Source organism: Crinia signifera, chromosome 9, assembly GCF_055691185.1.
Source record: "Crinia signifera chromosome 9, ASM5569118v1, whole genome shotgun sequence".
Lineage (NCBI taxonomy): Eukaryota > Metazoa > Chordata > Amphibia > Anura > Myobatrachidae > Crinia > Crinia signifera.
In genome coordinates, this window is record NC_139225.1 from 3,685,383 (window position 1) to 3,700,155 (window position 14,773).

General features: G+C 45.3%; 1 protein-coding gene across 1 annotated transcript in view; it reads left to right on the top strand.

Annotated features, from left to right (window-relative positions):
* The first annotated feature begins 1,464 nt into the window (after window positions 1-1,464).
* The window catches only part of CFAP77 (cilia and flagella associated protein 77), a 164,012-nt gene continuing 150,703 nt past the window's right edge, over window positions 1,465-14,773 (top strand). Inside the window, exon 1 of the mRNA XM_083160923.1 lies at window positions 1,465-1,773. Coding sequence (XP_083017049.1) covers window positions 1,705-1,773 — 69 coding nt within the window. The 5' untranslated portion in view covers window positions 1,465-1,704. The remainder of the gene's footprint in view (window positions 1,774-14,773) is intronic.

The following is a 14,773-nucleotide window of genomic DNA, read 5'->3' on the forward strand; positions in this document are numbered from 1 at the left end:
CGCATCTCAGTAATGTGTACGCAAAATGTTGTAGGCACATCACGGGGTGCATACGCTCCCACAAACGGGCTGCAATTTGTTGCAATGCCATTGTGGAAGGGCGCAAAATGTATGGTTTGCAGGAGGGCGCCGGAGACCCTAGCACCGTCCCTGGCTGCACCCCCATCATTGGCGGATGGTGTTTGTACTTTTGATATAATATCATTAGCGGACTTTTTACTGGTCTAAGTTGGATGGTCATAGCGCATGATTTTAAACTCTTTTTATATATATATATATATATATATATATATATATATATATACACGCATATGCTTACATACACACACACAGAATTTATGTTTAGAGAATTTATATAGAAATTTTAATATATATATATATATATATATATATATATATATATATATGCTGGAGGAAAAGATGAGAGCGCTCCATAGTGCAGTAACGTAAAAATCTTTTATTTAGGAACAGGTTGTATCTTCAATAAAAACAGATATATTTTGACGTACCAGAAGAGGCGGTATACCACCGCAGAAATTTTCGCATAGACAGTGCTTAACCAGGCACATATGTTGGAGAGGTTACACTCCGAGCTTACAGCGTCTCGACACGGCTGGATGGAAGAATGGACTGCAACGCCAGGCCACGCCCCAACGCGTTTCGTAACCATGTACTTCGTCTGACGAAGTACATGGTTACGAAACGCGTTGGGGCGTGGCCTGGCGTTGCAGTCCATTCTTCCATCCAGCCGTGTCGAGACGCTGTAAGCTCGGAGTGTAACCTCTCCAACGTATGTGCCTGGTTAAGCACTGTCTATGCGAAAATTTCTGCGGTGGTATACCGCCTCTTCTGGTACGTCAAAATATATCTGTTTTTATTGAAGATACAACCTGTTCCTAAATAAAAGATTTTTACGTTACTGCACTATGGAGCGCTCTCATCTTTTCCTCCAGCATTCCCTACACCTGTGAAATTCAGGTGATCGGGAGCAGCCAGGACAATAGAAAATCCTTTGGTGCAGAAATCAATTGGAATTGGGACTATATTCAAACTGTCCTTCAAGTTCGGATAATTTTTATCCACAGCTCACAGGTTTCTAATCATTTGCGCACTTATTTCTTTTTGTTATATATATATATATATATATATATATATATATATACATATATATATATATATATATATATATATATATATACACACACATATATAATAAAGAGAACGAGCAACGAATGCCGCACTCCCCGTGTGCCTAACAACGCTGTATGCACAGGAATTACTGCTGTTTGGTTCCCAGAAAAGTAAATAGTCTACACGTGATTCCCCTGTCAGGAACTTCCTGTTAGCGTCCTATCGCCATGACAACGGGAGGGTCCATGTGCTGGAACAGGGGGGGAATAATCTCTCTCACGCTGAATGGAGGCTGTATCTCGCACAACTTGCCACAGAGTTATCATGTGTGTATGGCTGCGCAGATACCCCAACACTGGGGCCGGGGTGTCCGGTGACGGGGGCAGCAGCATGCACTTCCAATGACGCTCCCCCCCAGGAGGCCGCTGTGGGCTGGTCCGCTGGTGAGTTGGAGAAAGCCGGTTGCCTGGAGGCAGAGAGGTGGCACGTACCTGGCGGAGGCAGATCTTCCCCGGGGGTCAGGGCAGCACAGGGTGCACCTACCTGGCAGAAGCAGATAGTGCTGGGGGAACCATGGCCATGGAGAATGAGAGGTTCGGGGTGGTGAGAGACACAATGCATAATAACCAGCTCCTACAGAAGGTAAGACATCCTTGGCCAAAGTAATGTCAGCATCTTGTGAATATGGGTTTATTCTCCTCATACCATAGATATGTCTTTGTGCGCGTCGGACAATGGGCCTGATTCACTGCCGCTCACTAAGCAGCGGTCGTTTGCTCCTTAGCGAGTGGTTTAACGCAACCCCGCCAAATGACCGCCTGCATCCCGTTGGTAACATGCGAGGGGATGTGTCCGAGAACACATCCCCGATCTAATGATTTCTCTCCCCTTCGGAAATAAAATTCAGTCTACACTGTCCGCCAAAGAGGAACGTCTTGTGATGTTAGCTGCGTGTCCTTGGCAGGCATCGACCCGCAACTATGATAGTCGCCGAAGACGTTTGCCCGCGTATAATCGCCCATACGCATGTGCAGAAACAACGCTTGATGAGTCCGTCGGGCGAACCCATTGGAGAAGAAAGCTGGTGGTTGTCGTCGACACTAGGACCGAACGGCAGCTTTCACCTCGTCGTCGGAGTTCAAGTGTGTTGACCCTGAAGGGGCTCTTTCATCTTTGGGAAGAGGGTTGCAGCGCCTGCAGTTCAAGGAGGCTCTGCCACACCCAGCCTACAGACCTGACCCCAAAGTCTCTCACTTTCTGCTTCTCATACCCTGTTACATTTGGCGCACAGTGCGATTTATTTACTAAACCTAAAAATGAAAATTTGTGGTATTACTTATAGCAACTAATCCAATTTTATTGGTTGCTATGGACAACATTAATAGAAGCTTTCGTAAGCGTACTTCTTGCTTCGTTAGGGAGTATAATATGTGTTATAAGTTGTTCTGCTATCCGTATGGTTATAAATCAGTGAAAGGCCTTGGGGTTTCCTTTTACAATGTAATTACTGTCAAATCATGTGATAATAGGATGTGTTCTAACAGAATAACTAATGCCGCTTTCAGACGTGTGGCCCAGGAATAAGCCGGGTCCCTGGTCGGGAACATGGTCGTGGATCCGGAGCGCAGCCCCAGGTGCTGTCCTTTCACACATGCAGAGATCGTGGGTTGATGCATGTTCATGTAACCCGGGATATAGCTGCATATGTGAAAGGTGTATAACTAGTGCCGCCACCCCTCTGCCACAGCTGCTCCTCCTGTTCCCCGCTGCAGCGTTCCTGGCGCCTGTATGCTGATGACAGATGTCGGGACTGGTGCATGCGCAGTACCGACCTCAGTACTGCGCATGTAGCCAGCTTCTATGGGCTGCTCCTGCAACAGCCCATAGAAGTGAAATCACAATACAGATGACCGGCACTGGGACCAGCGCATGAGCAGGACCGACCCCGGATTATATGGACTGCTGCACAGCAGCGCATAGAGGCATCCCGGAGGGAGGGAACACCTCCCAATGGGACTGCCTTGGTGACTGGCAGGTCAGACTTCCAATAGGAAGTCCCTGCCAGTCATAGTGGAGCCAGTGCAGACTGCATCTGGCTTCACTACAGTGGCGGATTTTACTTGGGGGCTGCAGCCAATAGGTAAAACCCACCATTGGCAGGGCCGCCAACAACAGGGGGGTGCCCTGGGTACAGCTGTCCCAGGCCCCGGCCTCTGGAGGGGCCCAGGCAGCTGCCCACAGCAGTGCCAACCCCTCTCCCCCAGGGCACCTGCACACCTCCTTGACCTCCCAGCGCCAGCGGCCCCCCAGCCAGGCATGCAGAGTGCCGAGCCTAGGACACAGAGGGGCTCGGCGCTCTGCAGGCTGCAGTGTGCGCTCCGGACCTGACCGAGAGTGGAGGCTGAAGGAGCCAGGTGATGGTATGTAATGGTAATGGTGAGGCGGAGGCAGGCACATGGGGGGGGGGGGGGGGGGCGCCACAGTTCTTGTGGCGGCCCTGATCATTGGATATAACAAATTTAATAATATTGTAGAAATGTTTAGGAGTTTTCAGAGCAGCGTCTCTGCTTTCCCAACACTCAGTGCAGCCGCAAAAATCCTGCTCTTTACTAAATAAATATTGTTAATAAATGGAATGTGTTTTAGGGCACAGAGGGTGTTATTTTTAGCATTACTGCATCACAGACACAGCTGGCAACAGAAATCTTGGGACCCAGTATACTGATATATCTCCTCCCCATCCCCACCTCTTATCCCAAACCCACATAATCATTGTGTGTGGGTTTGACAATAATGACAGAGCTCCTAAAGTTTGCACCTCACCTAACAACATCCTTTCAAGTGGACTTCTCCATTCTCCTGCTGTTGAGGCTGCCACCTGCGTGTTGCTCAAAAGGACACCAAGCAGGCAGTGCACGGAACAGATGACCCTTGCCAGGACGCCACATGATATGTGTGCGCTGCGGAATATGTGTGCGCTATATAATAACTGGTAATAATATTCTCTGTACAGCGCTGCGGAATATGTGTGCGCTATATAAATAACTGGTAATAATATTCTCTGTACAGCGCTGCGGAATATGTGTGCGCTATATAATAACTGGTAATAATAATCTCTGTACAGTGCTGTGGAATATGTGTGCGCTATATAATAACTGGTAGTAATATTCTCTGTACAGCGCTGCGGAATATGTGTGCGCTATATAATAACTGGTAATAATAGTCTCTGTACAGTGCTGCGGAATATGTGTGCTCTATATAATAACTGGTAATAATATCCTCTGTACAGCGCTGTGGAACATGTGTGCGCTATATAATAACTGGTAATAATATCCTCTGTACAGCACTGCGGAATATGTGTGCGCTATATAAATAACTGGTAATAATAGTCTCTGTACAGCGCTGCGGAATATGTGTGCGCTATATAATAACTGGTAATAATAATCTCTGTACAGCGCTGCGGAATATGTGTGCGCTATATAATAACTGGTAATAATATTCTCTTTACAGCGCTGCGGAATATGTGTGTGCTATATAATAACTGGTAATAATATTCTCTGTACAGCGCTGCGGAATATGTGTGCGCTATATAAATAACTGGTAATAATAGTCTCTGTACAGCGCTGCGGAATATGTGTGCGCTATATAAATAACTGGTAATAATATATATGTACAGCACTGTGGAATATGTGTGCGCTATATAATAACTGGTAAATACATTTTGAACTTAGAGTCTATGGGTGAAATGTCACAGGATGAGAGATTCAGAAAGTGAGAGATTTGGTAAGAAATCTCCAGTGTTTTTAATGCGGCAATCATTTACACTGCGAGAGCCAGTTTGATTTTGCAGTGTAAATGATTGCTGCTTTAAAAAAACCTGTAGATTTCTTCCCAAATCTCTCACTTTCTGAATCTCTCACCCTTTTACATCCCCCCCCCCCCCTTCTCTCTGATACGTAACACCATTATAAATCCACTAGAGGGCAGTAGAATATTGTATTAGAGCCGTTATTCTCAATCATTTTCCTGGCAGCTCATTTGTTTTATTTGTTCCCTTCATATTTACAAGAGAACTAATGTTTAACTTGGATGAGATGTTTAGGTGGTGTTGTATATAAAAGCCAAAAATGTGTTTAGTAATTCAATTACCCAAAAAAAAGGAGCAATGGACAGCAGCAGTGGTGCTGGATTTGTGAGTGTGGGACTGAGACGGTGCCGCTGGAGGTACAATGGGACTGCGCCGGGGTGAGTGTTTGTACTGCAGCAACAGTGCTCAACAGGGGAGCGTGGAACTGCTGTTCACTGGCCGCGGCTGCTCACTGCTCAGGCGGGTCTCCCTCTATACAGCGCTGCGGGAGGAGCATTGGATGGTGGCATTTGTGGGATAGAGGGGCAGGGCCGGTGCTAGGGTGTCCGGCGCCCTCCTGCAAACCATAAATTTTGCGCCCTTTCACATTACCATTGCAACAAGCTGCAGCCCGATTGTGGGAGTGTATGCAACATGCGATCCTATGGAGGATCTCTGGTGCATGTACATGTATGCATACACCATCTTAGTGCTGTGTCCGCAAAATGTTGCAGTCACTAAAGGTGCCCATACATGCTGCGAGAATCGCATACATTATGGGCTAGATTGCATCGCACGGCATGCATGCAATGTGTGTGCGATGCAATCCGAAAGCAGTACAAAAAGTATGTGCAGCACATACTTTTTGTACTGTGCGATGCGATGCCCGCGGGAGCGCGCATCGCACGCTGCTATTGCAGCGTGTATGGCCACCTTTAGGCACATAACCCAGACCATTATTTAAAAAGTGTCACTGCCTCCTGCATGGGCGGCGTGCAGGAGGCAGTGACAGTGAGGGCTAAGGCAGCTTTAGCAGAGCAGGGAGGGAGACAGCGCCTTTTCAGCATGGCGCCTCCCTGCTTTGCAGGAGCTGCTGAGTGGGTAGCGCCGGCCCTGGAGAGGGGATCGCGGAACAATGTTCACTGGCTACTGCGGTGCTGCTCAGCATCTCCCTCTCGCCAGAGGATGCGCGGGACTACAGCTGCCTGCAGCAATATATAAAAAAAAAAATGAGCAAAACTTCTTCAAAGGGTGCAGGGGATTCCCTGCTGGGCCCTTGGGCCCCCCGAACAGCCGGGCCCCATAGCAGCTGCATCCCCTGCACCCTCCATAGTTACGCCACTGGACAGCAACCCAGTCGGCACATTGGGGCATGGTGGCTGCAGTGGTGGGTTGTCACTGTGGCTCCGCCCACTACTATACAGTGCCATGAAAACAAGCATTTTATAAAGGGGCCAAGACTGCAAGTGAATCATATCATAATGCGTATTACAATTGATGTATGAATGATATACTTGTATTTAATTGTTTCCTTTTATCTGTTTGTCATTGTCTTTGTATAAAGGAAACTGAGGAATCCTTTCTTCCTTCTGGCTTTTTGTCTTTGGAATACCCGTAACGTTAGGCGGAACGATTGGCAACAGAATAAAACAACTTGGACAAATGAACTTTGTGTTATATAAAGGACCATTTTCACACATCAAATACTTATTTAAAAATATAATACAGTGCGTACATTCATGTGACCAATGTTGTTTAAGGACAGCATGCCATGGCATCACTGTTTCCACAAGCACTCGCTGATCGTTTGACTGGCATGACATTAGAGAGAACTACAGCACAACCTATCCCCAAATAGTACAAACCAGACCCATCTGTAAGAAGTAGCGGATGGTTACAATAAGTCAGGGGGGTGCACTATTTAGGGGCAATGAGGGGTGTTGGTGCTGGCATTCCAGCTGCACATTGACGCTAATTGGCAGGTCCTGACGTGTTACTTTACACCTGAATCATGGCTGTAATCCTGCTACCTACCTCTAGTATACAATTATAGTATTATCCTAATCCCAGGACATTGTTATTCTCTTCTTAGTGGAACTGTAAATCTCTGAAAGCAAAATGATCTGCCTGTACCCCCAGTGTGTGCATAGGGTCTGAGGTGGTCATAGTGTATTTATAATGGGATACGGTCGTATTGTCGACAGTCATTAGATCGACACTGTTGGGTCGACAGGGTTCTTGGTCGACATGGGTGAAGGTCGACATGGGTTTAGGTCGACACATGCGTTAGGTCGACATGTTTTTTTTTCACTGTTTTTTGAGCCGACATGTGCCGACAGGCGGTATTTCATGCCCTACCATCCACAAGGGCATGGTGGGAGAATAAAACAGTGTGCCGAGCGCAGCGAGACACCGTGCCCGAAGCATAGCGAGCGGTGCTAGGGGCTGCGGTTGACTTCCAACTGTGTCCATGTCGACATTCGGGTAAAAAAAACAGTGAAAAAACCCGTTGTTGACCTGCCGACCTTGTCCCATGTTGACCTAGACACCTGTCGACCTTGTCCCATGTTGACCTAGACACCTGTCGACCCAACGATCCACACCCATTTATACTATGCACACTGAAATGTGTCAGTTACACAAAAACATCAGCGCTTGTCGTGCGACTAATTTGCAGCTTGTACGGACGGGGTGGACTCAGTTGTACTGGGCTAACACTATGCAAGTTATTGGGGCTGTATGGAATATTGGGGCAGATTTATTAGTCTCGGTGAAGTTATAGAGTGTCTGGTTTTTATCACCGGCCAATTAGCTCCTAACTGTGAAGTTACAGGCTTGGTTTGAAAAATGACAGGTAGGAGCTGATTGGCCAGTGATAAAACCAGACACTTTATCAGTTTGCCGAGCTTAATAAATCTGCCCCATTGGGGTAGCCTGGTGAAGTGATAAAGTGGAAGGTGATAATGCTTCTAACTAATTTTTTTCAAACACAGCTGATTGGCTGATGCATTATCTCCTTCCACTTTATCACTTCCCCAGGCTTAATACATCTGCCCCCTTTTGCCTTATGTCTTTTGTGTATGTGTTTTCATGTATTATTTAGTGTGTGTCGCTTTGTATCCTAAGCTTTGGCATTGGCCCTGATTTAGCTGGTTATATTTGTTGCCCCGGGATACATCATGGCTTCTGTGTATTGTAGCTAGCTGCATCCCAGGACAACCAGCATAAACCAGCTTAGCTGACGAACTAAAAGCCTCAGACATACCGGCCTATGGAAACTAGTGTATTCTGTGAAACTTGTAGGAGGGTGAATACTAATTACTGTTGTAAAGTCCTGAGTCCTGTGCGTATCCCCATTAAATGTTCAATGATACCCAGCACGTCCACAAAGACGGGCGTCCACGTAGTCCGATGACCCTTTCTTGTCCCCTATTGTGACTTTTTCATATTTCAGGAGGATTTCAGTGTTACAGTTTTTTTGTGACATCTGTTCTAAGGGGTAAATTTTCTAAGATGGGACCAATCAGAATGTATCTATTATCTTTTAGAAGGTGCTAAATAAATAATAATCAGAATCTGATTGGTCTTTATCAATACATAAATCTAAGTGTGTGTTTTATTTACCCATAGATAATCCGAGCGATACTTTGAGTGAATTGTACGGAATACGGATTTGTCAATGCACAGCTAATATAGAAGCTGGCGTTCCAGATCCAATAATACATATAACTAGTAACAAAAATAGCTTATAAATATGTATAGTAACAAACAAAAGATTCAAAATGTAAATAAATATTTCTTTCTCAAATGGTTTAATTCATATAATAAATCATTGTTCTGTCCAGTAATGTCCTTCTGCTATCATCTGTCCTCATCTTAATATGGGGATAGCAGAACAATTATGCCCCTTTCAGACCGCACTTTTTACCCGTTATTTTGCCGTTTTAAAACGGTAATTTGTGCCGTCTGAAAGTGAATTTACCGTTTCTATTGAACTGGTATTTCTAAACGGTAATAAAGCAGGGTCCTACACGTTTCAGACTGTTTTCCACTATTTTCTATGGGTTAGAACGTGCTCAGTGTTGTGAAGGAACAAAAACTGCACTGAAATCCCGTTTAAAGACATGCGGTGTGAAAGGGGTTTTAGCTGGCAGACCCGTTTTTAGAAACCTTTAAAATACCTAGTCAAAGCCAGTTTTGCGGTCTGAAAGCAGCATTACTGTCATGCATGAGATCAAAGCTTTCCCTAGGTATAAGATGGGTGCCCTATCCTAAACTATGCCTATTGATGCCCATAGACACTACTTAATGGGTGAGGTTGGACACAAAGCAAAGTCTCGTGCATTTTACTGATCTTCGCAGAATGACTGTGGAAATATGTGGCCAGGACGACATTCTAGGCGTAATACTGAGGTTTGCTCTTTATTAATAGAATGTTCTATAAAGAGACCTGTGTGAGCACTTTCTGATGAGAAGAAACCAAAAATAATTTAAATATTAACAACATCAGAGCTGAAACTGTATATATGTTTATGGATCTCCCCTGTGACATTACTATCCTTATCGCTTACAGTAGGAGGTCCATGAATAATGTAGTTAGATCACAAACTGCATTTACATGCTGGCTCCACTTGATGGCGCCAGTAGATCACAGTATGTAGGATATTTGCTGTCTCTGTCTTGGCAGTGTTGGGTCACATGTTATCTCTCAGGGTACGCGGTCCCTGGGTTGACAATGTCTTAGTCGACCACTTATGGTCAACAGTGACTAGATCAGCACCTAAGAATGGTCGACATACCCTAGGTCGACACTGAACGAATGTCAACACAAGCTTATGTTCTTCATGAATAAAGTCTACATGAGTTTTTCATGTTTTTTTTTTTTTATAAAGGTGTTTTTTTCATACTTTATTATATTCTCACTCTTTGCCCACTTGGATAGTAAAGTATGAAAAACCAGCGTTTAAAAAAAAAAACATGTCGACCTTATTCATGTAGACCATGCTCGACGCACTGAGGATCATTAGTGGTGGATCTAGTGACTGTCTACCTAGACATTGTCTGTCCCCTATACCGTAACCTCTCTCAGTACAGCATAGAAGTGTCTCAGTAGTAGGTGCCCAGAGTGTAACGTGGGAGAATGTAGCAATGATAATAAGGAATAATCTCTCTGATACTAGAAGCACCCGTTAGTCTCCGCTGGTGTGTATGTATGTTATTTAGATTTGTATTCCCTCTTTACCGCAGGCTAATATGATGTCGGCAATTTTTTTACATAGTTTGTTTTTTTAACTATGTTGATACATAATTAAATTCATTTTTTTTTTATGTGATTGTCCCATATTAAAAATCATGACAATTGCTGACCAAAAATTACAGATGACCCTGTCAGCTGAATTGTTAGAAACATTCAGAATGGAACAAGATCATTTTCATAAGAATACTGGCGATCCATTCATTGGACACATAATGCATGTGGTGCGCGATGTGATGCCGTTAGCCCTAAATGGGGTGGTAGGCTGGGGCCAGCATACAACATAGCTGCCCCCACTCTGTACATGTGCACTATAGGATGCAGACACTGGATGTATGTGCACGTGTTCTTTCCTACAATGTCATACCCTCCAACATCTCAAGCGCAAAAACGGGTACAAATTTGGAAAGGGGGCGTGGTATAATGGGCAGTTGGAGACTCAAAAAAAAGGTACAGGCCATAAAAAAAAGATGGTACAGTACCTGCCAAAAAGGTACAGTTGGAGGGTATGGAATGTCCAGGAGACTCCCAAATTTTTACCATTTACCCTCTCGAACCTAGGAGGTAAAACCAGCCTACTGGGTGAAAAGAACATGGGTCACTACCCATAATCCCCAGTAAAGTGTATGGTCTGGGGGCTTGATCATGGCCTCCGCCTGAACAGGCAAATCACAGCAGTGTTTGAGATTATGATGAGAATGTCATTGGGTTTGAAACTTGTTTTGCTCTTTTGCCTCTACTGTCCTAAACTAAGGCTTCTGGCGCCATATTTGCAGTGCACACTACCACAGGCCGGGAATGTACTTTGTCGCCGCTAATCACGGCACCCTAGAGTATCAAAATTTTTCCAAGGCACCCCTAGGCCCCAAAGAATATATATCAAATTAATTAGATTGTGTTTATATGTGCTTCTTAGGGTCAGTTATGTGGTAAAGGGCAGGATTTGGTTCTGATTGTACACATATTATGATTGGCAGCCACCAGCACTGGTTTTGTCCAGAAATAATTGATCATAAATAATTTGAATTAGTCCTGGACGACCAACCCGAGGCACCCCTGCAAGTGTCCCGAGGCACCCCAGGGAGCCTAGACGCACAGTTTGGGAACCACTGCCATAACTCCCTAGTGCAGTGGACAGGAAGTTGATTGCGCATTTTTTTGTTGAATCCCATCATTATGACCCCGGTTTGATGATACATATTTGTACCATAGGTTTTAACCTAACATGTAAACAGGGTTCATTTCACTTTAAACAACACAAGAATGTGCGTATGTGACTAGAAAACGATCATATTGCTCATTTGTGCAGCCTGTGAAATTCTGATTGAAGACATCTTGCCGCTCAATATTTAATTTGATTAATGAACAAGTTTTTGTGCCATTCTGTGTGATAATTATGGGAACGGGATCTCGCTTTGTTGCGCCATCCCTCTAAATTTTAAGTGCTTCTCCCTCACAGTGGGAACTAATTTAAGATCTTTAATTCATAAATAATTTCCTGCCGTCAGAGCCAGACTTTTAGTAATGTCTCGGCTCAGAGTTCCCAGGCACTGGAGCTGCCAAAGGGAAATCCTACAGTGTACGTCGGCTAGAATGGCGACATGCCGACATAGTATCTGTATATGGGGCAAATGAACAGGGCATTTAATTATCAGGAAGAGAGTGGATGATTCTTTTCAACACATCCTTCATATAGCGCATCAATTATAAGGACCTGGTTAATCTGTTGCAGAGTCATCAGAACCTAAACATTGAATACCTGCTTCTACTGCTCATTAGATAACATGGTGACATCACCAGCCATCATTGCGCTGTGATGTCACCTGTCACCTCCTTTGGATTTGTAGATGCCAGTGGAGGCAAGCAGTGTGATGGAGTGGAATTAATTAGAACTGTATGGTATTGAGGAAGGTGTGCAGCAGCTGGACAATGAAAGTGTTACTGTACTTGATGTGGATGGAGTTGCTATTACTGCAGCTTATGCCCCTTTCCCACTGCAGGCTTTACACGGTAAAATGCCGTTTTTTTAGCCTTTTTAAATGGCTAGAGCTGCAGTGGGAAAGCTCCAGGTTGCTTTACACGGGTAACAAATACCGGTATTTGTTAACCGGGTAAAAAGCAGTGTTTTTACCGTGTAAGAGCCGTTTTTTTGGCGATGGGAAAGGGTTTTAAACGGTATTTAGAAATAATAATAAAGGTTAAGAACTTGATTGGTGCATGTGATGTTTTTAATGACAGGCAAGGTTTACTAGAGAGTTTAAACGTGTTGCTTTGTGGTTTACACGGGTAAGTGTGAATGGGACATTTACTGCTTTTAAACGGTAATTTACTGTTTAAAAGCTGCAGTGGGAAAGGGTCTTTGTGGCTCTTACCCGGGTAAAGACCCGTTTAAAAAAAACGGGTCTTTACCCGGGTAGGCAGTGGGAAAGCAGCATTACATAGAAGCAGCAGCACTAATATATCAATGCAGCCAGGGCAGAGGTGGCTTTTCCACAAGGCAACCTAGGTGCCTTCCTCGGGCCCAGAAGGTCCCAGTGGGCCCACAAAGATATCCTGGCCATCCAAAACATTCCCAAAGGAGCATTGTGTGACTGCATACCTCCCAACTGTCCCGCTTTTCGCAGGAAAGTCCTGGTTTTTGGGGCCGTTCCCGTGGCCCGCCCAGGGCCGCCAGTGTCTAGCGGCAGGGGGGGGCACAGTTGGGAGTTCCCTCAGCCTGAAGGGGGGGCAGTTGGGAATCCCTTCAGAATCACTCGAGGCCATGTCCCTTTCCATAGGTCACTCCCCTTTTTGGGCGCACGAGCGGTCCCACCAATTAGGGATACCCAGATGTTGGGGGGTATGCTACTGGTGACATTACATGCGCAGGCCTACACTCCCAGAGTCCATCTGATGATGAGATACAATATGTCTGTACAGTAAGGCGGTGATTTGTACGCAGTACTGATGTCCGCGCAGCCGAGCATCTATCAGCAGACTGCACACGCACCAACTCTATCGATGCCGCCTGGAATCAGCAGTAACAATATAGTTATGGCTATGGCTTGTTGGAGGGAAGGAAGGTTCCAAACCGGTATCTCTCTCTTTCTCTCTCTCGTCGATGCGCCCCTGCCTAGAGGGGGATACATTTGGGATGCCGACGTTCAGAATACAGATACCGGAATCCCAACATGGGGTCTGTACAGTTAGGAGCTGGTACTTGATCTCTCTCCAAGCTTTGATAAATCTCGGCCTTGGTCTGTTACCTACAGTAATGGCTAGAGATGTTTCTGTGGCGTTTTAGGCTAAACTACTAAAAAGAACGTTCTTGATAGAAACGTTGTCATTGCAATTGTCTGCATAACTCAAGACTACAGGTTCCCAAACTCGGTCCTCAGGACCCCACACAGTGCACGTTTTGCCGGTCTGCTCACAGAATCACAAGTGAAATAATCAGCTCCACCTGTGGGTCTTTTAAATTGTGTCAATGAGTAATATAAGCACCTGTGCACCTGCCGGGTCACCTGAAAAACGTGAACTGTGTGTGGTCCGGGGACTGATGTTTCGGGTTTGCGCGTGCGTATAGGTGAAAATCCGCATGTACAGATCCGATTTGCGAACGCCTTCAGCTAGTATCACACTTGTCAAGGAGTTTGCAGAGAGAGAGAGGGGGCAGGCAGGTCGCTGTCACATGGGAACGCCTAGGGTCCCCATGCGCAACGTCGCCATGGAAATGGGGACCATCAAATGATTTTTTGCCTGTACGGCTGCATGCGACTGGTTGTTTAAGCATACACATCCATTGGCGTGCAGGTATGGACATTTGCGTGGCGGGGTGCAGGCGTTTGCTTGCCCGGCGGGTGCCATTTACCCACTCGCTAATCAGTGAAAGAACGCTGCTTAGCAAGCTGGTCTGAATCAGGCCCCTGGTCCACTAGACCGTTCTCTAGTCTTACACCCAAAATTTCATCTACAACCAACCGACTCCTCTCTAACTTTTTAAATCCTTGCGCATGGCGACAAAATCGTCCCCAGCTTAGCACTAGACATAAAAAATCCCACAGTCCCCGATCAGACTCACAGTTAGTTAGCATTTAGATAGGTTGGGATGGGGGGGTTCTGGCACCACTCACTAAAGCCGATCTCACAGTGCAACAAGAGGGATTAATTTCCTTAAATAACACGGCTGATCCAGTCTATCTCATTACCCTCCCATGTCAGCGCTGATGTTAGATGTGATTGAAGATTACACCATTTAGGCTTTCTCCATTACTTTGTAGAGAAATCTCCAGCAATGCATGACTCCTTCTCCTGCTCCCATCCCCACCAGCCAGCACTCAGCACCCTGAGCTTCTAATTCTGCTTCATTTAAACTTCATCAACTTTTGCAGTGATGTGGAAGGATCTGAAATAGACTTTGCAAGCTGCCAGCCTGATTCCTCCCTTTGTTGGTTAATGTATTCCATCTCCATTCCTTTATTTCACACGCAATCTTTATTTATTTTTATATTTTTTTGCCTTTTTACATTCTCTTTCCCCTCATGCTGAAAATGAGATTACAG